Source organism: Mus caroli, unplaced genomic scaffold (assembly GCF_978045245.1).
Source record: "Mus caroli unplaced genomic scaffold, Mus_caroli_1 scaffold_10, whole genome shotgun sequence".
NCBI classification, from domain to species: domain Eukaryota; kingdom Metazoa; phylum Chordata; class Mammalia; order Rodentia; family Muridae; genus Mus; species Mus caroli.
This window is the reverse complement of record NW_028227265.1, coordinates 96,751,582-96,775,335: the sequence shown is the minus strand read 5'-3', so window position 1 is coordinate 96,775,335 and position 23,754 is coordinate 96,751,582. Positions and strand designations below refer to the sequence as shown.

General features: G+C 39.8%; 1 protein-coding gene across 3 annotated transcripts in view; it reads right to left on the bottom strand.

Annotated features, from left to right (window-relative positions):
- Wrn (WRN RecQ like helicase) overlaps positions 1-23,754 on the bottom strand; it is a 146,993-nt gene that overhangs the window by 96,782 nt on the left and 26,457 nt on the right. For all 3 annotated transcript variants that reach the window (XM_029480716.2, XM_029480718.2, XM_029480717.2), the window contains exons 2-7: positions 21,389-21,493; positions 20,175-20,287; positions 11,434-11,579; positions 10,870-11,018; positions 4,292-4,441; positions 2,475-2,544 (exon numbers count right to left, since the gene is read on the bottom strand). In XM_029480716.2, the coding sequence (XP_029336576.1) occupies positions 2,475-2,544; positions 4,292-4,441; positions 10,870-11,018; positions 11,434-11,579; positions 20,175-20,287; positions 21,389-21,466 (706 nt within the window). In that variant the 5' untranslated portion in view covers positions 21,467-21,493. The remainder of the gene's footprint in view (positions 1-2,474; positions 2,545-4,291; positions 4,442-10,869; positions 11,019-11,433; positions 11,580-20,174; positions 20,288-21,388; positions 21,494-23,754) is intronic.

The window sequence follows — 23,754 nt, the reverse complement described above, 5'->3', positions numbered from 1 at the left end:
ATATTACTGTTCCTTACAGTAGGAAAGCAGTTGCCCTCAGTGCCTTTGTACTTTCTCAGCTCTAAGCATTTGTAGCTCTTCCTTCAGAGAGCCAAATAGCATGTTACCTTGCTTGTCAGATAAAATCAATACATAATGAACACTAATATATAGCAAACACTAGACAAACTTGTATTTTATGAACGTTCCCTTTCTAAATCAAGTTTTTTAAAATATTATTTACATACACTTAAAATCAATTCCTTACATCTTTCTCCACTATCTGCAGTAATATGGTTGATATAATTTTAGTACCGGTTTCTACCTCATCAAACTACTTTATTCTTGCTATGCCTATAATATTTTTATACTACCAAAGCCTCTGGACCCTGTCTGCTCTAGAAGTTCACCCTCTGATTGCAATACTCTTTTGTCAACACCCAGGACACCAGAAGTAGAGCACAGAACAATGATTGATCAAATGGCTCTTTCACAGGGTTTACAAATCAAACATCCTGTATATCAGATAGTTACATCACAATTCATAATGGTGGCAAAACTACAGTCATGAAGTAGCAATAGAAATAATGCCATGGTTGGTGCCATCACAGCATGAGGAACTGTATTAAAGGGTCACCGCATCAGGAAGGTTGAGAACCACCTGTGTACAAGGTTACAAATGATAGTGGCCATTGTGCCAAATCTGATGATTGCCTACAAGCCTTCACTTTGCCAAAATCTCAGCAGAATTCAAAACAGTTGATAACATCCTCTTCCCTCAAACCTAGTCCTCCCTTGACTTTCAGCACACTGGTACTTGAATTGTCCAGCACTTTCTCATTTCCTTCCACACCCAGGGCAACTCCTATAGTGTCCCCTCCCCCACACAAAGATTAGACGCCAGCAGTTTCTTAGGACTCTTAGTGCTTACATTTTATCTCAGACAAACTGTCTTCTGAGATACAACCTACATATCTAGGTGTCCACAGGCTACAACCCTCTTGCTACCTGAGATGTTACTCTCCTTGAACATGTCTAAAAAACAACTATAAAACTTTACTTCCAGCTGAGTGGTGGTGGTGCACACCTTTAATCCCAGCACTCAGGAGGCAGAGGCAGGCAGGTCTCTGAGGTCTAGGCCAGCCTGATCTATATAAAGAGAGTCTTTAACCTGGATTTTAATCTGTCGTGCAGCCAAAAGCCAGGAGGATCCTTGGCTTGTGCCTGTCATTACAGCAGATTCTGTTGCCTCTATTCCTCCATTAAATCTAGGCTGACGCTATCCACTGTGCCAACCCTTGACACAAATAACCAATTCAAGTTACCGATTCCTCTTTCTTGGCTTACCATCATAACCTCCAAAAAGCCTTTCCCACCATTCTTTTGTAATCCTAAAATCCGCTTTCTTTCTCTGTGGCTCGCTTAGTTAGTGTGTGTTTTATTCTACAGCTTGTTTTGTTAGCTTGTTTTAAAAACAGCGCATTTCACTTCCACATTTAGAACCGTCAATAACAGCTTCAATTTGCTCTTCGGAAGGCTACATAACCTCTGTAGTGAGGCCTGTCTCATTTTTCTGCTTCTCCTACATTACATTGTCACAGTCAACAGTTTCCTTACACTGCACAAGTTCCAGAGAGCTGCCCTCTGAGGCTTTGTACCTGTCTATCATTTTCCCTTTGGCTTTGGCTGGCAAATGTCTGTTCCTATTTTAGGTTTCAGCTCAAGTATTGCTTCTTCCAGGAAATATTTTCAATGAAATATTCTAATGAATATGTAAATCATGTTATCACCAAAAAGCTTCCGATTTCAAAGCATTTCAGATCATGTATTATAGGACTGTTCAAGCTATTTAACAATTTTCTCTGACCATCTGTCCCTTTAGTGGTCACAACCAATCCATGAGATAGACATTTATCTATTGTCCACATTACAAGTCTGGGGAAAGGGACATCTTACAGGTCAGACGGCTAAGGCTCCACCACAAAGATTCTGCAGCACAAAAGCTAGTGCTCATCCACCTACTGGCTGACTCTGCCTGCAATCACTAACAGATCAAAGCATCTGACAGGGTCAATGAAGCTGAGTGAAGAAAACAGCAACCGAACACAGAAAAGCAGAACACTACAGTGCACCGTATACACAGGAATGGTCGAGGCAAATCCATTTTAAACATGTGTAAAAAGAATGTGGGTGTTACCAGCCAAGAGGCAGCTGGCTGGCTCACTGATGTTATCAAGGACAATAACATGGCCACTCCATGGACAAGAAGAGCAGCAACACTATCAAACAAGCAATGGAAGCCCTGTTTTCCCCAAGGAAAGATCTACAACTCCAATTCCTGATCCTGATGGATGTCACCTTTACAGCAACACTGTTCAGACATTTAAGAAGTACCATAAGACTTTGCAAAGATACATAATACTTTGACTTTTTGAAATGAATCTCACAAAACAGCAAATTCATACTTTTATCTTTTATTTTAGGCCACAACATACCTTTATTTAGAGCAAACACTTGAGCAGTATCACCCAAATTTCCTAATTTTTGATAGATGATAAGACCAGCCTATAAAATGACAAAAGAAAAACAAAGTACAAGTTAAAGATTACCAAAATAAATATATATGTCATCTCTCAAGCAACATCTACAAGATTGATTTCCAAGACACTCTCCAAAAATGAAGTAAAACTATTTCAGTATGCAAAGACGCAGGTCTTCATGTAAGCACTATCCCAATGGGGAAACAAAAGCTGCCTAGGCTATAAAATACAGCTTTAAATTTTCACTTACTAGTTTTCAGTATTGTAAGTAGGTATCCAAATGAAATGATCTGTAAACAAAATCTAATAACTACCATCTAGTAAGAAACATCTGTTTTGGTGACGGATCCTATCCAATTCTTGAGATTTCATTAAACCAACTGAGAATGCTGGTCAGTGTATAAACAACAATGCATGCTGGGTATTTTTCACAGACTTGATCAAGTCATACAAACTGTCAAGAATATAGACACTACAGCCTGCAATCTCCATAACAGGGAGACGGGGGCAAGAGGATCCGGACATTAAGGCCAGCCTTAGCTGCATGAACAGTTCAAGAGCAGAATAAGCTGCAAGAGAGTCTATTATTTTGTTTAAAGCAAGTGAGCAAGGAAGCAAAGAAAGCCAAAGGAACAGCATCAAGTCCCAACTCATCCAGCTGTTTTCCTGACAAAAAGTATCCATTGCTGTACTGGCTAGTTTAGTGTCAACTTGACACAGCTGGAGTTATCACAGAGAAAGGAGTTTCAGTTGAGGAAGTGCCTCCATGAGATCCAACTGTAAGGCATTTTCTCAGTTAGTGATCAAGGGGGAAAGGCCCCTGTGGGTGGGACCATCTCTGGGCTGGCAGTCTTGGGTTCTATAAGAGAGCAGGCTGAGCAAGCCAGGGGAAGCAAGCCAGTAAAGAACATCCCTCCATGGCCTCTGCATCAACTCCTGCTTTCTGACCTGCTTGAGTTCCAGTCCTGACTTCCTTGGTGATAAACAGCAGTATGGAAATGTAAGCCAAATAAACCCTTTCCTCCCCAACGTGCTTCTTGGTCATGATGTTTGTGCAGGAATAGAAACCCTGACTAAGACAGTTGGTTTTCCTTTGTTTTTCTGGCTAAAAGTTAGAGTATCAATGTCTTAAAAATAAATGTAAAGTGGAAAAATAACAAGATATTTATCAATAAATACTATTTAAATATGAGCAATAAGTATGATCTAGGGCAAAGAAATTTACAAAAGATACATTTCTTAAGGTAAAGCACACACAGACCACAGTACTATTTATAAAGACAAGCCTAGATGCCAGTATGTACAGATTACACATATGAAAATACATCTAAGAAGAGCAGCAACTAAACTTGGAGGCAATTTATCTAAATTTCCACATTTTAAATATAAATGTAGGGAATAAGGCTAGTTTAAATATGGAAAGCCTGTGATTTTTCTGATTCTGAGTTGCTTATATACAAAATACATCATCAAACCATTTGTGCCTGCTAAGCTCAAAGCCTTTCATGTTTTCAGTAAGTTCACATTCTTTTACACAGGAGTTGGACATCACTTTACATCGTGATAGTAGAAATAACTACTGATAAACAACCTATTAATTGGTATTTTCTAATAAACATGGAGAATTTCACTTGATGTATTCCTAAGAAAATTTTAATGCCAAACTATAATAAAATATTTCAGCTAAGGACATAACCCCAGTACATATTTACTAAAGTGATTTGGTACAAGAAATGAGAATGATGTCATACTAAAGGTCTTTAAATACATACATAAGCATCAGTGGCTGCATACAGTTTCTGGTCCTCAGTGAGGGGGAAATTACTCCAATTGCTGCAGCGGATGGACTTAACTTTCAAAAGTTGTTTCCCTAAGACGTGTTTAACCAGACCATTGAGGCTCCAGGTCTCTGCGCACTTCAGCTGGAAGGAGTGAAAGGGGGACAGAGCAAACATTCACAGTCATTGTCAGCTGTCCCCAGGGACCACAAATAAAACAAGCCTCCCATCTGAGACCTCATTCATAGTGGACAGTAGGAATTTAGCTCCGAGGTTCCATAATGTGGGTATCAAAGGGCTTAAACGTTAAAGATGCTGTTCCTAGAAGGCAGCTGAATAGTTAAGAATGGTTTTGATCTCACAGCCAAATGAATATGTGGCTGAATATAAGGATGTAATCATTTCATTAATAAAATAATGGAAACATAGGTGATGATGTTAAAGGTCAAACAGACATTTGACATTCTATATCAAGAGTTGCCCCGTAGTCATCTTTTCCAAAGACGTGCTATTGAAATAAATCTGTAAGATACAATAAACATTCAAGTGTGCAATATACAAAATACTAAGGTTAGCAGGAAAGATGAACGGGCGCTGGTTCAGGCAACTGGACACTGAGATGGAGTTTCAGAACTGGAGGGTTTCATTATTGCACTTTGAACTTCTGTTTTGCCACCAAAATCAACACAACACATAGCTTTCATTACTTTATAAAAGAAAAAGAGGTCCCTTCTGGTCAGCCCCAGCACTGGGTCACTTGGGCGTCGAGTTGGTGGACAGACCCAAGGTCCCCAGAGCACTCTCCAGGGGATCTTAGGACCTCTGGTGAGTGGAACACAACTTCTGTTACAAACCAATCGTGTGGGACCTGAGACAGCATTAATTGGAGAATCCAGAAACCCAGACTGACCAGGGTCACAAGTCCCTTCTGGTCGGCCCCAGCACCAGGTCACCTTGGGCACTGAGTCTGCGGACACCCCCAAGGTCCCCAGAGCACTCTCCACAGGATCTTAGGACCTCTGGTGAGTGGAACACAACATCTGCCAAGAGGCAGGTTCAAATGCCAGATATCTGGGCACCTTCCCTGCAAGAGGAGAGCTTACCTGCAGAGAGTGCTCTGACCACTGAAACTCAGGAGAGAGCTAGTCTCCCAGGTCTGCTGATAGAAACTAACAGAATCACAAGAGGAATAAGCTCTAACCAGAGACAACTATAACAACTGACTCCAGAGATTATCAGATGGCGAGAGGCAAACGTAAGAATCTTACTAACAGAAGCCAAGACCACTCACCATCATCAGAATGCAGCACTCCCACCTCACCCAGTCCTGGGCACTCCAACACACTCGAAAAGCTAGACCCGGATTTAAAAGCATATCTCATGATGATGGTAGAGGACATTAAGAAGGACTTTAATAACTCACTTAAAGAAATACAGGAGAACACTGCTAAAGAGTTACAAGTTCTTAAAGAAAAACATGAAAAAACAACCAAGCAGGTAGAAGTCCTTAAAGAAAAACAGGAAAACACATACAAACAGGTAATGGAAATGAAAAAAACCATACTAGACCTAAAAAGAGAAGTAGACACAATAAAGGAAACCCAAAATGAGGCAACACTAGAGATAGAAACCCTAAGAAAGAAATCTGGAACCATAGATGCAAGCATCAGCAACAGAATACAAGACATGGAAGAGAGAATCTCAGGTGCAGAAGATTCCATAGAGAACATCGGCACAACAATCAAAGAAAATGGAAAATGCAAAAAGATCCTAACTTAAAACATCCAGGAAATCCAGGACACGATGAAAGGTCCAAACCTACGGATAATAGGAGTAGATGAGAATGAAGATTTTCAACTTAAAGGGCCAACAAATATCTTCAGCAAAATAATAGAAGAAACCTTCCCAAACTTAAAGAAAGAGATGCCCATGAACATACAAGAAGCCTACAAAACTCCAAATAGACTGGACCAGAAAAGAAATTCCTCCCGACAAATAATAATCAGAACAACAAATGCACGAAATAAATATAGAATATTAAAAGCAGTAAGGAAAAAAGGTCAAGTAACATGTAAAGGCAAGCCTATCAGAATTACAGCAGACTTTTTACCAGAGACTATGAAAGCCAGAAGATCCTGAACAGATGTTATACAGACACTAAGAGAACACAAATGCCAGCCCAGGCTACTATACCCAGCCAAACTCTCAATTACCATAGAGGGAGAAACCAAAGTATTCCACGACAAAACTAAATTCACACATTATCTTTCCACGAATCCAGCCCTTCAAAGGATAATAACAGAAAAAAAAAAAAAAACAATACAAGGACGGAAACCACGTCCTAGAAAAAACAAGAAAGTAATCCTTCAACAAACCAAAAAGAAGACAGCCACAAGAACAGAATGCCAACTCTAACAACAAAAATAATAGGAAGCAACAATTACTTTTCCTTAATATCTCTTAATATCAATGGACTCAATTCCCCAATAAAAAGACATAGATTAACAGACTGGCTACACAAACAGGACCCAACATTTTGCTGCTTACAGGAAACCCATCTCAGGGGAAAGACAGAAATTACCTCAGAGTGAAAGGCTGGAAAACAATTTTCCAAGCAAATGGTCTGAAGAAACAAGCTGGAGTAGTCATTCTATTATCGAATAAAATTTACTTCCAACCCAAAGTTATCAAAAAAGACAAGGAGGGACACTTCATACTCATCAAAGGTAAAATCCTCCAAAAGGAACTCTCAATTCTAAATATCTATGCTTCAAATGCAATGGCAGCCACATTCATTAAAGAAACTTTAGTAAAGCTCAAAACACACATTGCACCTCACACAATAATAGTGGGAGACTTCAACACACCACTTTCATCAATGGACAGATCGAGGAAACAGAAACTAAACAGGGACACAGTGAAACTAACAGAAGTTATGAAACAAATGGATTTAACAGATATCTACAGAACATTTTCTCCTAAAACAAAAGGATATACCTTCTTCTCAGCACTTCATGGTACCTTCTCCAAAATTGACCATATAATTAGTCACAAAACAGGCCTCAACAGATACAAAAATATTGAAATTGTCCCATGAATCCTATCAGATCACCATGAACTAAGGCTGACCTTCAATAACAACCTAAATAATAGAAAGCCAACATTCACGTGGAAACTGAACAACACTCTTCTCAATGATAACTTGGTCAAGAAAGGAATAAAGAAAGAAATTAAAGACTTTTTAGAGTTTAATGAAAATGAAGCCACAACATACCCAAACTTATGGGACACTATGAAAGCATTTCTAAGAGGGAAACTCATAGCTCTGAGTGCCTCCAAAAAGAAACTAGAGAGAGCACACACTAGCAGCTTGACAACACACCTAAAAGCACTAGAACAAAAGGAAGCAAATTCACCCAAGAGGAGTAGACGGCAGAAAATAATCAAACTCAGGGGCAAAATGAACCAAGTGGAAACAAGAAGAACTATTCAAAGAATTAACCAAACGAGGAGCTGGTTCTTTGAGAAAATCAACAAGATAGATAAACCCTTAGCCAGACTCACTAGAGGGCACAGGGACAGCATCCTAATTAACAAAATCAGAAATGAAAAGGGAGACATAACAACAGATCCTGAAGAAATCCAAAACACCATCAGATCCTTCTACAAAAGGCTATACTCAACAAAACTGGAGAACCAGGTACCAAAGTTAAATCAAGATCAGGTTAATGATCTAAACAGTCCTATATCCCCTAAAGAAATAGAAGCAGTCATTAATAGTCTCCCATTCAAAAAAAGCCCAGGACCAGATGGGCTTAGTGTAGAGTTCTATCAGACCTTCAAAGAAGATCTAATTCCAGTTCTGCACAAACTATTCCACAAAATAGAAGCAGAAAGATCAGGAATTCAAGGCCCATACCTAAACATGATAAAAGCAATCTATAGCAAACCAGTAGCCAACATCAAAGTAAATGGTGAGAAGCTGGAAGCAATCCCACTAAAATCAGGGACTAGACAAGGCTGCCCACTTTCTCCCTACCTATTCAACATTGTACTTGAAGTCCTAGCCAAAGCAATTCGACAACAAAAGGAGATCAAGGGGATACAAATTGGAAAGAACTAGTCAAAATATCACTTTTTGCAGATGATATGATAGTATATACAAGTGACCCTAAAAATTCCACCAGAGAACAACTATACGTGATAAACAGCTTCGGTGAAGTAACTGGATATAAAATTAACTCAAACAAGTCAATGGCCTTTCTCTACACAAAGAATAAACAGGCTGAGCAAGAAATTAGGGATACAACACCCTTCTCAAGAGTCACAAATAATATAAAATACCTTGGTGTGACTCTAACTAAGGAAGTAAAAGATCTGTATGAAAAGAACTTCAAGTCTCTGAAGAAAGAAATTAAAGATCTCAGAAGATGGAAAGATCTCCCATGCTCATGGATTGTCAGGATCAATATAGTAAAAATGGCTATCTTCCCAATAGCAATCTACAGATTCAATGCAATCCCCATCAAAATTCCAAATCAATTCTTCAACGAATTAGAAAGAGCAATCTGCCAATTCATCTGGAATAACAAAAAACCTAGAATAGCAAAAACTCTTCTCAAGGATAAAAGAACCTCTGGTGGAATCACCATGCCTGACATTAAGCTGTACTACAGAGCAATTGTGATAAAAACTGCATGGTACTGGTATAGTGACAGACAAGTAGACCAATGGAATAGAATAGAAGACCCAGAAATGAGCCCACACACTTATGGTCACTAGATCTTTGACAAGGGAGCTAAAACCATCCAGTGGAAAAAAGACAGCATTTTCAACAAATGGTGCTGGCACAACTGGTGGTTAACATGTAGAAGAATGTTAATTGATCCATTCCTATCTCCTTGTGCTAAGGTCAAATCTAAGTGGATCAACGAACTCTACATAAAACCAGAGACAGTGAAACTTATGAGGAGAAAGTGGGGAAAAGCCTCGAAGATATGGGCAGAGGGGAAAAATTCCTGAATAGAACAGCAATGTCTTGTGCTGTAAGATTGAAAATTAACAAATGGGACCTCATAAAATTGCAAAGCTTCTGTAAAGCAAAGGACACCATCAATAAGACAAAAAGACCACCAACAGACTGGGAAAGGATCTTTACCTATCCTAAATCAGATAGTGAACTAATATCTAATATATATAAAGAACTGAAGAAGGTGGACTCCAGAAAATCAGATAACCCCATTAAAAAATGGGGCTCAGAGCTAAACAAAGAATTCTCACCTGAGGAATACCGAATGGCTGAGAAGAACCTGAAAAAATGTTCAACATCCTTAATCATGCTGAAATCAAATGCAAATCAAATGCAAATGCAAATCAAAACAGCCCTGAGATTCCATCTCACACCAGTCAGAATGGCTAAGATCAAAAATTCAGGTGACAGCAGATGCTGGCAAGGATGTGGACAAAGAGAAACACTCCTCCATTGTTGGTGGGATTGCAAGCTTGTACAACCACTCTGGAAATCAGTCTGGCGGTTCCTCAGAAAATTGGACATAGTACTACCAGAGGATCCCGCAATACCTCTCCTGGGCATATATCCAGAAGATGTTCCAACTTGTAAGAAAGACACATGCTCCACTATGTTCATAGCAGCCTTATTTATAATAGCCAGAAGCTGGAAAGAACCCAGATGCCCCTCAACAGATGAAATTCCTAGGCAAATGGATTGTCCTGGAGGGCATCATCCTGAGTGATGTAACCCAATCACAAAGAACTCACATGATATGTACTCATTGATAAGTGGATATTAGCCCAGAAACTTAGAATACCCAAGATACAAGATACAAAGCACATGAAACTCATGAAGAATGAAGACCAAAGTGTGGACACTTTGCCCCTTCTTAGAATTGGAAACAAAACACCCATGGAAGGAGTTACAGAGACAAAGTTTGGAGCTGAGACAAAAGGATGGACAATCTAGAGACTACCATGTCTGGGGATCCATCCCATAATCAGCTGCCAAATGCAGATACCATTGCATACACTAGCAAGATTTTGCTGAAAGGACCCTGATATAGCTGTCTCTTGTGAGATTATGCCGGGGCCTAGCAAACACAGAAGTGGATGCTCACAGTCAGCTATTGGATGGATCACAGGGCCCCCAATGGAGGAGCTGGAGAAAGTATCCAAGGAGCTAAAGGGATCTGCAACCCTATAGGTGGAACAACAATATGAACTAACCAGTACCCCTGGAGCTTGTGTCTCTAGCTGCATATGCATCAGAAGATGGCCTAGCAGGCCATCAGTGGAAAGAGAGTCCCATTGGTCATGTAAACTTTATCTGCCTTAGTACAGGGGAAAGCCAGGGCCAAGAAGTGGGAGTGGGTGTGTAGGGGAGTGGGGGGGGAGGGTATGGGGGACTTTTGGGATAGCATTGGAAATGTACATGAGGAAAATACCTAATAAAAAAATTTTTTTAAAAAGAAAAAAAAACTTAACATTTAGATGAAAATGCACATTCTATGAAACTCAGGTTACCGTGTTTATCAAAATACTGCATTTATTACGCCTACCTTTTCATTGGCAACATCCGTCAGCTCCACAAAACTCTCCAGCTTGACGTCAAAATCACGCAGAAGTTTCCACTGGTCCCCTTCAATCCCAACACCTGCCTTCTTAATTGATTTGTTTTCTAGTAACATTTTTAATCCCTGGGGGAACACTAAAACATTTCATTATTATTTCCATAACACTCTTTACTATCATGGATTTTCTCTTTCAATGCACATGGAATGCGTGTTAAACTGTTTATATTAAGCTTAAATTTAGAATCGCATTCACCTTAACTATCTCTTTTCTTAGCTAATGCAGAGCCCAGGCTGCAATCTGACCAGAAAGAATGAGTTTGAACGCCACCTCTAGTAACAGTAGCAGGGCATTATTCCTAGTCATTTACACCTCTAAACGCCAGTTCTCTATTCTCTAACACAGGGAAAAGATGTAAAACTCAAGTCAAAATACTTAGACAAATACAAGGTCATGAAAGAAGGCCTGCTAATGAAAGAACTTAACTTAGCAGGAAGAAAGTTGATATGGAATTATTGATGGCCACATGAAAAGGAAGCAGAGATACCAACCTGACATGGAAGAAATGTGAAACAAGTAACATTTGCTCTCAGACACACACAACTGGATCACTGCGACTCTGCTTCGTTTCCCTGGCTTGTATATGGGCGGCCATTCCATGTCAAACCCCACCACGTCGCCATCAGACAGACGCATGCTATCAAAGGAAGAATTGTGTGGATTAACTGCATGAAAGTTTTTACTATTCCCTCTGTCTTAGTCACTGTTGTACTGCTGCAGAGATTCCATGACCATGGCAACTCCTATAGAATAAAGCATCTAATTGGTGGCTGGCTTACAGCTCAGAGGCTTAGTCCATTACCATGGTGTAAAGCACGGCACTGCGGCGGCAGCTGAGAGCTACTATACCCTGAGCAGCAGGAAGAGAGAACAAGAGGCCTGTTCTTGTTCAAAAGGTCTGTTCAAAGTCTAGGCTTTTGAAGTCTCAAAGCCCACCCCAAGTGACACACTTCCCCCAACAAGGTCATACGTCCTAATTCTTCTAATCCAGTGGTTCTCAACCTTCCTAATGACTCCAACCATAAAATGATTTCATTGGTACTTCATAACTGTAATTTTGTTACTGCTATGAATCACGATGTAAATACCTGATATGCAGGATATCTGTGAAAGGGTCGCTTAATGTCCAAAGACATCAAGACTCTCAAGTTGAGAACCACTGTTCCAATCCTATCAAAGAGTTCCACTCCTCAGTGATTAGCCATTCTACATATGAGCCTTTGAGGGCCATTCTTATTCAAACCACTCTAAAAGGTGAGACAGCCCAATTGATTAATGTCTTAGTTTGCCATCTATTGCTGTGATCAACACCATGTCCAAAAGCAATTTGGGAAGAAAGGGAAGTCAGGGCAGGAACTCAAGGCAGGTCCCTAGAAGCAGGAGCTGAAGTAGAGGTCATGGAGAAACACTGCTAACTGGCTTGCTAGGTTTGCTTTCTAATACAAGGTAGGACCAACTCCCAAGGGATGACATTGCCCAAGGTGAGCTGGTCCCTCCCACATCAATCATCAGTCAAGAAAATCCTATACCCACGCTTGCCTATACACCCATCTGATGGGGCATTCTCTCAGTTGGGTTCCTTAGCCTCAGAGGACTCTAGGCTGTGTCAAATGGACAAGAAACACTAACCAACACAGCAAAGAAACAATGCTCGCTACAGCCCTGCTCCTTTTGTAGAGGGGGGAACTGGAAAAACTAAGTTTCCATAAAACAAAAAAAGATAAAGAAATTGTGGCATGCCAAAACATAATATAGCATATAAAATAATGGAACTACATATATCAAAATGAAAAATTCTCAAAACTTGAGTGAAAAAGACAAGTTTCAGGAAACCCATATAGTTTCTAAGTTGGCAAATAACACAATATAAAGGAATGATAAATACTAAATTCATGACATGTTATTTTAGAGTAGCACGGGGGTTGGAAGAAAATAAATTAAAAAGGGTATACGTGAACTTTTATTTTCTACTTAATTTTAGACATAAATAATAGAAGAAAACGACTTCTGACAGTTGTCCTCTGACCAAGTATATATCTACACACATGAGCACACACACACACACACTAAATAATAAAGATTTGATATAATTAAATAAGAAGATACGGTTTTGTTTACTACTGTTTCTATGCCTAGTTCACAAGTTTTGATTAAAAATTTATTACAAACATAAAAGAATATCAACTAATACCTCAGGCTAAGATAAAATTTACAAGTACTTCTTCTTCCACTAAAAAGAAACAATAAATTGTACAAACACATCTAAATTTACTGTTCTCTGAACAAGAGGACAGTCTCTGTCGTTGTCCCTGGTTCTCCTAGAATGCCTTACAGACAACAGAGAAAGGACAGCCCTGAGGTGGGGAAACAGACAGCTGTGTACTGTGGGCAGCCACAAGTATCCAAGGTGACCCTGGGAATCCTGAGAGGCCAGGCAAAGCATAGGATAACTATAAGCTGTACAGTTCTCAGGCATCACACAGACAGAGGTAAGAGCGTAAGTTCCCAAGTCACAGCAGACATTCTTGCTGAACTCTAGGAACATGCAGCAGCCTCCCTTAGGATCACACCTGAGAGAACTAAATTACCTTTGGAGGAAAAGCAATTGCAGGCCTAATGAGGTCTAAAAGCAAGCCTCCGAATACAAAACCCATCTCCGGGTGAGTCCTCTGGCAATACCTCTTTTCTTAGAAAGCAAACTACAAATATATATATCTCAAGGTAAAATCACAACAGCAGACCAAAAAAACAAAAACAAACAAACAAACAACAACAACAACAACAAAAATCCTCAACAGCCCTGACACATATCAAACATAAACATAATCAGTTGGCGGGGTGGAGATCACTCAATAGAGGCAAAAATAGAGCTAAAATATCACTGAAATTTGCATTATGGTCACAGCAGGGCCTGCTGGCACAAGTCAGTGATCCCAGCACTTGGTGGCATAGGCAATAGGATCAGGAACTAAGATCAGCCTTGGCTACAGAGTACATTCAAGGCCAGCCTAGGCTACATAAGCCCCTGCTCAAAACAAGACAAACGAAAGCTATTATAAATTGTAAATATGTGCAGGAATTTAAAGGAAAGCCTGCACACAATGAATAGCAAATTTGCAGGGTTTTTTTTTATGCTCATGGCTCTGTGTCTTGCCCAGTCAACGTCAGAGACACTGCCTCCTGCAGGAGATGGGAACAATGACAGACCCCTCCCCCCATGGCTCAGGGAACTTTGCAAAAGAGGGGGCAGAGAGGTTATAAGACCCAGTGAGATGGAAGACATCAAGGCAAGAAGCCCTTCAAGACACAGCAGGGCTGATGAAGCACAGAACTTTCATGTGGGAGCACACACAGGGTCTACCCAGGTCTAGCCAGATAAAGTCCCAGCGCCGATCCTATCCCTCGCCCAGAAATTATCTCCTATTTATAACCACTCGCAAAGGAAAAACTAGTTTCTCCACCAGACTCACTGGGTATACAAACCACACTCACCAGCAGGCCCTAGGCCCAGCAGTAAACGGCCAACACAGAATGAACCTTTATTTTGTTAATCTAGCAAGTCTTTTGCTTATATAATTTTTATATATTCTGGTTTCTGATTTTGTGTATTTATGAGATTCCTGTGTGTACAAGTGTGTGGCCCTGCATCTGTATGCGTTTCCTGTGCTTCTTCTCTGGCCCTTTCTTTTTCTGTTGAGGTGGAGAGGATTTGGGGTGAGTTGTGAAAAAAGAAACCACAGTCCAAATACATTGTATTTAAAAAAAAATCATTTTCAATAACAAAAAAAAGAGAAAAACACAATGAAAACTAAAAATACACAGGGAGGATATACAGTAGATCAGCCACTACAGAAAAAATATAGGTGATTAACTTAAAGACACAGCAAAAGAAACATTCAAACCAAAGCATAAACAAAAAGAGAAAAAAAGTTAAGACATAGTATCCAGCAACCTAGTTTATGTATATCAGAGTCCCAGAAGAGCATAGTACTGAAAAAAAATTAAAACTGAAGATGATTTTCAAATTGGACAAAAACTATAAAACCCACAAATTAAAAAAAAAAAAAGTCGATGGTCCCCAAGCAGGATCAGCACAAACTTCAGCACATAAAGGTATGTCACATCAAACTGTTGAAACCCCATGGGGTAAACGTCTTTTTAAATTGCTTTGTTTCTTTCTTTTTTGGTGGCCCCATGCATGTTGAATTCAGAATCAGCTCTCGGCTTCCACCATGAGCCTCTGAGGTTGGAATGGGATTAGAACTCAGATCTCCAGGCTTGGTGGCAGACCCTGTTACCCACTGAGCCATGTCACATGGCCCTGGTGTAAAAATATTCTTTAAGATTTTTATTTATCTAACTAGGTGTGTATGGGGAGAGGGGTACATATGTGCACATAAGCGCAGGTGCCTGTAGAGGGCAGAAGAGGGACTCAGCACCCTGGAGCTGGAGTCAGAAAACAGAGGTCTGTGAGCCACCACTATGGGTACTGGGCACCAGACTGGGGTCCTCTGCAATAGCGCTTCCTGCTCTTAACGTGGGGCCATGTTTCCAGCTCCTGATGCGAGGATCTCCAAAGTGGCCATATGAAAAGTAATGCAAAGCAAACCAAGCCCGTCTTTCACAAAATGAACACAGCGCTTCATTCAGACCGCTTCAACTTACTGTGCTGAGCTGATCTTGGCTGGCAACCTGACTACATTTGGAATCATCTAAAATATAAGCCCTGGGCTCACCTATGAGGGCTTTTCTTGATTGGATTACGTGACGGGAGAAGACCGTCCTAAATCTAGGTTACACTGTCTGATGGCAGCCCACTTAAAGAGGGAAGCTTTGGCTTTTTGTCAGCCTGTCCTCAGTCTGGCTGGCAAGTTCGTCTGTCTTGCTGCTAAGGCACTACTTAGCTGGTGTTAGAACCTCCTCCTTCAGGAAGTCCATGCAGACTGAAGACTGACTCAGACACCCAGGCTCCTGGAATAAACAACTACGAGAAAAAAGGATTCTTGGCCTTTGAGGAGGGACAGCCATTGTTGGACAAGAGACCTCAGCCTGTAAAGCCACACTAATAAATCCCTGTTTGATATATATATATATATATATATATATATATATATATATATACACTTTCATTCTGTAAGTTCTATTCCTTTAAAAACAAAAAACAAACAAACAAACCAAAAAAACCCTCTGACTAATAAAACACATGTCATACCGTAGGAAGACAAAGGTAACGTGGCGAGGACAATATATAACCGCGTGTAATAGATTTACTTATTCTGTAAGTCTAATTTTAGTTCAGCAAAATGAAGCCCACACAGAACCAGTAAATGCAGTGGAAGTAAAGATACCTAAATGCCACTTCTAGATCACATTTACCAACACCAGGAGGGCACTGGTGAGCAACTTTATTCCCTTCTGTTTTTCATGAAAATAGTTAAAAACCAAAAGGACACACGCAGTCATTTCAATGATCTGAATTGATTTACTACTTCTCAGTGTAAATTGCATCAAGAGGCTGAGATTGCATTACTCCAGAACCCGAATTACACAAGGTGCTGGGTCATGAATATCCTATTCATAGTCCCTGTTAAAATGGAATCCTTAATGGAGCAGGGCATGGAGGTGGGGCTTAAACACAAGTGTTTGGCTCATCAGGGCTCCACTCCCAGAACAGGTATCCAGAGAACTGGCTTAATCCGAACCCATCTTAGCCTCTACCCTGATACAGACACAGTACAAAGTTCCCTTACATGTTGCAGCATCTTCTGGGTATATGCCCAGGAGTGGTATAGCTGGGTCCTCAGGTAGTAAGTACCATGTCCAGTTTTCTGAGGAACCGCCAAACTGATTTCCAGAGTGGTTGTACAAACTTGCAATCCCACCAGCAATGGAGGAGTGTTCCTCTTTCTCCACATTCTTGCCAGCATCTGCTGTCACCTGAGTTTTTGATCTTAGCCACTCTGACTGGTGTGAGGTGGAATCTCATGGTTGTTTTGATTTGCATTTCCCTGATGACTAAGGATGTTGAACATTTCTTTAGGTGCTTCTCAGCCATTCAGTATTCCTCAGTTGAAAATTCTTTGTTTAGCTCTGAACTCCATTTTTAATAGGGTTATTTGGTTCTCTGAAGTCTAACTTCTTGAGTTCTTTGAATATATTGGATATTAGCCCTCTATCAGATGTAGGGTTGGTAAAGATCTTTTCCCAATCTGTTGGTTGCCTTTTTGTCTTATTGACAGTGTCCTTTGCCTTACAGAAGCTTTGCAATTTTATGAGGTCCCATTTGTTGATTCTTTATCTTACAGCAAAAGCCATTGGTGTTCTGTTCAGGAATTTTTCCCCTGTGCCCATATGTTTGGGGCTCCTCCCCACTTTCTTCTCTGTAAGTTTCAGTGTGTCTGGTTTTATGTGGAGGTCTTTGATCCACTTGGACTTGAGCTTTTTACAAGGAGGTAAGAATGGGTCACTTTCAAATACAGAAGTGGATGCTCACAGCCATCCATTGGACTGAGCACAGGGTCCCCAATGAAGGAGTTAGAGAAAGTAACCAAGGAGTAGAAACGGTTTGCAGCCCCATTGGAGGAACAACAATATGAACTAACCAGTACCCCCAGAGCTCTCAGGGACTAAACCACTAACCAAAGAGCACACATGCTAGGACTCATGGCTTCAGCTGCATATGTAGCTGAGGATGGCCTAGTTGGTCATCAATGGGAGGAGAGGCCCTTGGTCTTTTGAAGGCTCTATGCCCAAGTATAGGGGAATGCCAGGGCCAGGAAGAGGAAACTGGTGGGTTGGTGAGGGGAGGGTGGGGGGTGGGGGGTGGGGGTTAGAGGGGAAACCAGGAAAGGGAATAACATTTGAAATGTAAATAAAGAAAATAAAAGAAAAAATAAAGGATCGATTTGCACTTCTACATGCTGACTGCCAGTTAAACTAGCACCATTTGTTAAAAATGCTGTCATTTTTCCACTGGATGGTTTTAGCTCCTTTGTCAAAGATTAAGTGACCATACGAGTGTGGGTTCATTTCTGGGTCTTCAATTCTATTCCACTGATCTTCCTGCCTGTCTCTGTACCATTACCAAGCAGTTTTTATCACTATTGCTCTGTAATACTACTTGAGGTCAGAATGGTGATTCCCCCAGAAGTTCTTCTATTGTTGAGAATAGTTTTCACTATCCTGGGGGTTTTTTTGTTATTCCAAATGAATTTGCAAATTGCTCTTTCTGTTCCAATATGTAATAATAACACATGCTCCACTATGTTCATATATTTATTTATAATAGCCAGGAGCTGGAAAGAACCCAGATGTCCTTCAATAGAGGAATAGATACAGAAAATGTGGTACATTTATACAATGGAGTACTTACTACTCAGCTATTAAAAATGATGAATTCATGAAATTCTTAGGCAAATGGACAGAAAATATCATCCTGAGTGAGGTAACCCAATCGCAGAAGAACACAAATATTATGTACTCATTGATAAATGGATATTAGCCCAAAAGCTCCAAATGACCAGGATACAATTCACAGACCACATGAAGCTCAATAAGAAAGAAGACCAAAGTGTGGGTGCTTCGGTCCTTCTTAGAAGGAGAACAAAATACTCACAGGAGCAAATATGGAAATAAAGTAAAGAGCAGAGACTGAAGGAAAGGCCACCCAGAAACTGTCTCACCTGGGGATTTGTCCCATATACAGTTACCAAACCCAGACACTATTGTGGATGCCAAGAAGTGCATGCTGAAACGAGCCTGCTCCTGAGAGGCCCTGCCAGAGCCTTACAAATACAGAGGTGGATGTTAACAGCCAACCATTGGACTGAGCGCAGGGTCCTTAATAGAGGAGTTAGAGAAGGGACTGAAAGAGTTGAAAGGGTTTGAAATCCCATAGGAAGAACAACAACATAAACCAACCAGATCACACCCCCCCCGCCCCCCAGAAAACTAGGGACTAAGCCATCAACCAAGGAGTACACATAGCTCCAGCTGCATATGTTGCAGAGGATGGCCTTGTCATTCATCAGTGGGAGGAGATGTCCTTGGTCCTATGAAGGCTCAATAGATGCATCAGTGTAGGGGAATCGAGGGCAGGAAGGTGGGAGTGGGTGGGTGGGTAGAAGAACACTCTTACAGAAGCAGAGAGAGGGAGGATGGGATAGGGGGTTTCCGGGAGGGAAGGAAACCAGAAAAGATGATAACATTTGAAATGTAAATAAAGAAAATATCCAATTTTAAACAAAACAAAACAAAACAAAAGGTCCCTTTACAAATGCCAATCCCATTCTGGGGGCTCTATAGCCTCCAAAACTGCAAGGAATAAATTTATTTATGAATTTACTTGTATGTATTTTTTTATAATTTACTCAGGCCATTATAGCCTTAGAAAAACAAAGACAGGCAACTCTTAAAGTACCAACAGTCATTGCTAAAGCTCTTTTCATGGACCATTTGCAGGAACTATCGCTATCTTTTAAAATGGCTCAGCAGTTGAATGCACTGGCTGCTCTTCCAGAGAACCTAGGCTTGATTCCCAGCACCCATAAGATCGCTCACAACTCCAGTTCAAGGGGATCCAAAGTCCTCTCCTGGCCTCTGTGAACACCGTAACCATGTGGTATACAAACATACACGCAGAGGAGGCATCCTAACACAATTTAAAAAGCTAAAAATAAATTTAAAAAAATAAAACAGAGAATCATAAACATTACTTAATACATTGATGTTTTAAGATATGAAAAATAGTTCGAGATTAAATAACATTTTTCAATTTTTCCTAAATTGGTAAACAGTTGTCTTCAATAGTTTTACCTGTATTTACATCTAAAGCACTAAAAGAAAAATAAAAGTATCTAATAAAGTAGAAAAGGTTACTAATTAACAAATAGGTACCTTACTAATTTAATTTAGTGAGTTTATTTTATATTTTAAAAAGTAGAATACGGCCGGGCGTGGTGGCGCATACCTTTAATCCCAGCACTTGGGAGGCAGAGGCAGGCGGATTTCTGAGTTCGAGGCCAGCCTGGTCTACAAAGTGAGCTCCAGGACAGCCAGGGCTATACAGAGAAACCCTGTCTCAATAAAAAAAAAAAAAAGTAGAATACAAGTTAGTGATATGATGTATGTAAATATACTTCTGAGATATACTTCCATTGTAAAACTAGGCACTCATAAATATCACTATTTCTTACGGTTACAAACTTAATGGTAAGAACTTCCAAGCCCTTACCTAATGTCCTCAGACAGGAAGGAGCAATCACTGGCTTCATAACTGTAGACAACGGATCCAGGGAATTCTAGAAATGGGAGGTTATCTTCAAGGACACTCTTCTGAGCGCAGACCTTAAGTTAAGCAAAATTCAAAACAGGCACAAATAAATATCACAGTAAGTTGTAAGTGTTAACTGAAATAATAAAGTTCACTGAAGAAATTTATAGCACTACATTTTATATTCTAGAGTAAGAATTCATAAGGTCAGATTAACAAGGGTAACATAAAGTTATTTTCCCACACAATTCTATCTTCAAACTTCCAATCTTTCTTTTGTGAAGTCACTTAATTTACTTGTTTTTTCCTCATAATTATATTAGCATGCTAGATGCAATAATGTAACCTTAAAATTTTGGTGGCTACCAAACGTAGACACTATTGCATATGCCAGCAAGATTTTGCTGAAAGGACCCTGATATAGCTGTCTCGTGTGAGGCTATGCCAGTGCCTGGCAAATACAGAAGTGGATGCTCACAGTCATCTATAGGATGGAACACACTGGAGGAACTAGAGAAATTACCCAAGGAGCTAAAGGGGTCTGCAACCCTATAGGAGGAACAACAATATGAACTAACCAGTACCCACCCCGGAGCTTGTGTCTCTAGCTGCATATGAATCAGAAGATGGCCTAGTTGGCCATCAGTGGAAAGAGAGGCCCATTGGTCTTGCAAACTTTATATGCCTCAGTACAGGGGAATGCCAGGGCCAAGAAGTGGGAGTGGGTGGGTAGGGGAGCAGGACAGGGGGAGGGTATAAGGGACTTTCAGGATAGCATTTGAAATGTAAATGAAGAAAATATCTAATAAAATATTGAAAAAAAATGTTGGTGACTAATTATCAGATCTTAAGCCTCTAAGGACTCCAACTATTTTAACCAAAAAAAAGCCAACATTAATATTGTATAAATTATTACTTGAATTAGAACAAACCCATAACGTCAACTAAGAATGCTAACTATAAAAAGGAAGAATATACACTAGGGAATCTCATTTTATAAAACATGTATAAAATTGAGTCTCATTTGCCTTTCAACAACTTAGTTCTGGTTCATTCACACAACAGAAAGTTTTACCTCAACAATGACCCAAAGCTTGCAAGCAATGAGGTGACTCACTGCATAGTCAAACTCAAACAAGATTGCCCATTTAGACAAATAATCAATGAACAATTACCTTTTCTTCTGTAGCACATCGCTTACTCTGCATAGACATCCATTCTGGAAATTTCCGCTGTAGTGAAGTGGTTTCCATTTTATTTTCATTTGTCTTTAAAATGCCCTGTTTGCAAATTCCAATAAACAATATCTATGAATAAATATGACAAATATTTGACAGAAAGCTCAGCTCCATGATAGGACTGAAAATCAAACAAACATATATAATTAGTGTAGGATATAGCATCTAGCCTGAAACATACATACATATTTAGTGTAGGATATAATACCTAGCCTGAAACAAACATACATATTTAGTATGAGTTATAACACCTAGCCTCAAGGACAAGAGCTTAAACCACAGAGAAGCAAATGCAGTATGCCAGGCTTATTAACTATACATTACTTCTTCCTTTTATAACAAATTAAGTTCTATGCTTGTGGCTGTTTCAAAATTCTAATATGTTATGTGTATAGCTTTGCTCCTTCAAAAGAATAATTTTTATCTCCTTAATGAACAGGATCCTTGAGTATGTGAGGTATTACATTTTCAGCATCTTTGACTTTCTGTATAATTATCATCTTTCATAAGGTATAAGCTGACCCAGCACAACTACTGGATTTATTCATAAAATAAAATAAAGACCTAGTTTTGAAGATATAATAGCTGTCCAATACTAAGCCCTTTCACTGTGCTCTTGGCTGAGTAAGAGACACTTCCCTAAAAAGAAAGGGTTTCTTGGATGATCTTTCTCTTAAGCTGTTAGTAGTTTTGAGGGCTCTCTGGAATATAACCCAGACTTCAAGTATGAGACTCCAAATATATTATCTTTTCAATAATGAAATGCATCCATGCTCCTACATGATTTATACTAAAGTCAAGTAGTAGACGCCTCACACCTCTGGAAAGTTCCTGTTACCTGAATGTCTTGTAGGGAGTGAAGTTTTAAATATGTTCTGGAAGAGTGTCAGGATGAAACCTCTGTTAACATGAAGAAATCAGAGCAAGCATTTAAGATGGAGGCGCAGCCTACTATAGTCGGCACTATTAAATAATATCAAGAAACTTTATCTTCCTTTCCTCGGTTCTTTGAGAATTGCATACAGTGTTTTGATCAGATTCATTCCCCTTCCCCGACTCTTCCCAGATCCACCCAACTTTAATGTAATAAGACAAACTCATGTGAAAATGCAGGTTTGATAAACCCTAAAGCAATTTATAACTGTTAATGGTTACGTTGCTTTTTGCCAAGATTTCAAAAACACTAACAGAAGTCAAAAGATGATATCAAATTACAGATGTATAATCTGTTCTATTCACTTTTTATTATATACAGATGATTAGGTTTCATTGTGGCATTTTTTTCAAGAAATTTTTGGTTTTGCGGTTTCTCTTCCTATGCCCTATTTCTCCCTATTCACCAAGTCCCCAGTCCTTGAGCCCTGCTATCCCCAGTAGCCTGCCTTCTGCTTTCAAGCCTTTGTTGGCTAGATTTTTGCCAATGTGACACAAGCATGTGTTGTCTGAGAAAAGGGAAACATAATTGAGAAATTGCCTCTGTAAGACTGGCCTACAGAAGACAAGCCTATGGGGCATTTTCTTACTTAGTTATCAATGAGCACTTGGAATTTTCTGTGACTGTGCCCTGGTTCTTCTCTCTTGGAATAAGAAAGTAATTTATTTTAATTTCACAGAAACACCCATTTATGAGACCTTGGATATTTAAAGGAACTTGGTAATTTTAGAGAAATTTTGGATATTTTAAAGAGACTTAACTTGTAAAGTTTTTGAATTTTTAAAGAATATGAAACTTTTAAAGTTATTTATAGCTTATATTATAATATTAATATGAGACCTTAAAAATGAACAAGAAGGGAAAGGTTATGTTTTCATAATAAGTACTGGTGTGCCAAGTTGACAGGGGGTCAACTGTCCTGGCTAGTTTACTGTCCACCTGACACAAGCAAGAGTCATTTGGGAGGAGGGACTCTCAATTTAAAAAAAAAAAAGTCTCTATAAGATTGGCCTTAAAGAAAGCATGTGGGACATTTTCTTAACACATGATTAATGTGGGAGGGCCTGGTCTATGGTAAGTGATGTCACCCCAGGGCAGGTTGTTCTTGGTGTACAAGAAAACAGGCTGAGCAAGCCATGAAGAGAAAGCCAGTAAGCAGTGTTCCTCCTTGGCCTCCCCTTCAGTTCCTGCCTAGAGTTCCTGCTCTGACTTCCCACAGAGATGGAGTATGAACTCAAGAGTTGTAAATTCTAATCTTTTCCTCCCCAAGTTGCTTTTGGAGATTTTATTTTGTGAGTGTTTTGTCACAACAATAGGAAGCCTAACTAAGACAATACCCCATGTGACCTTTTGCTTTCTGCTCCTGCCC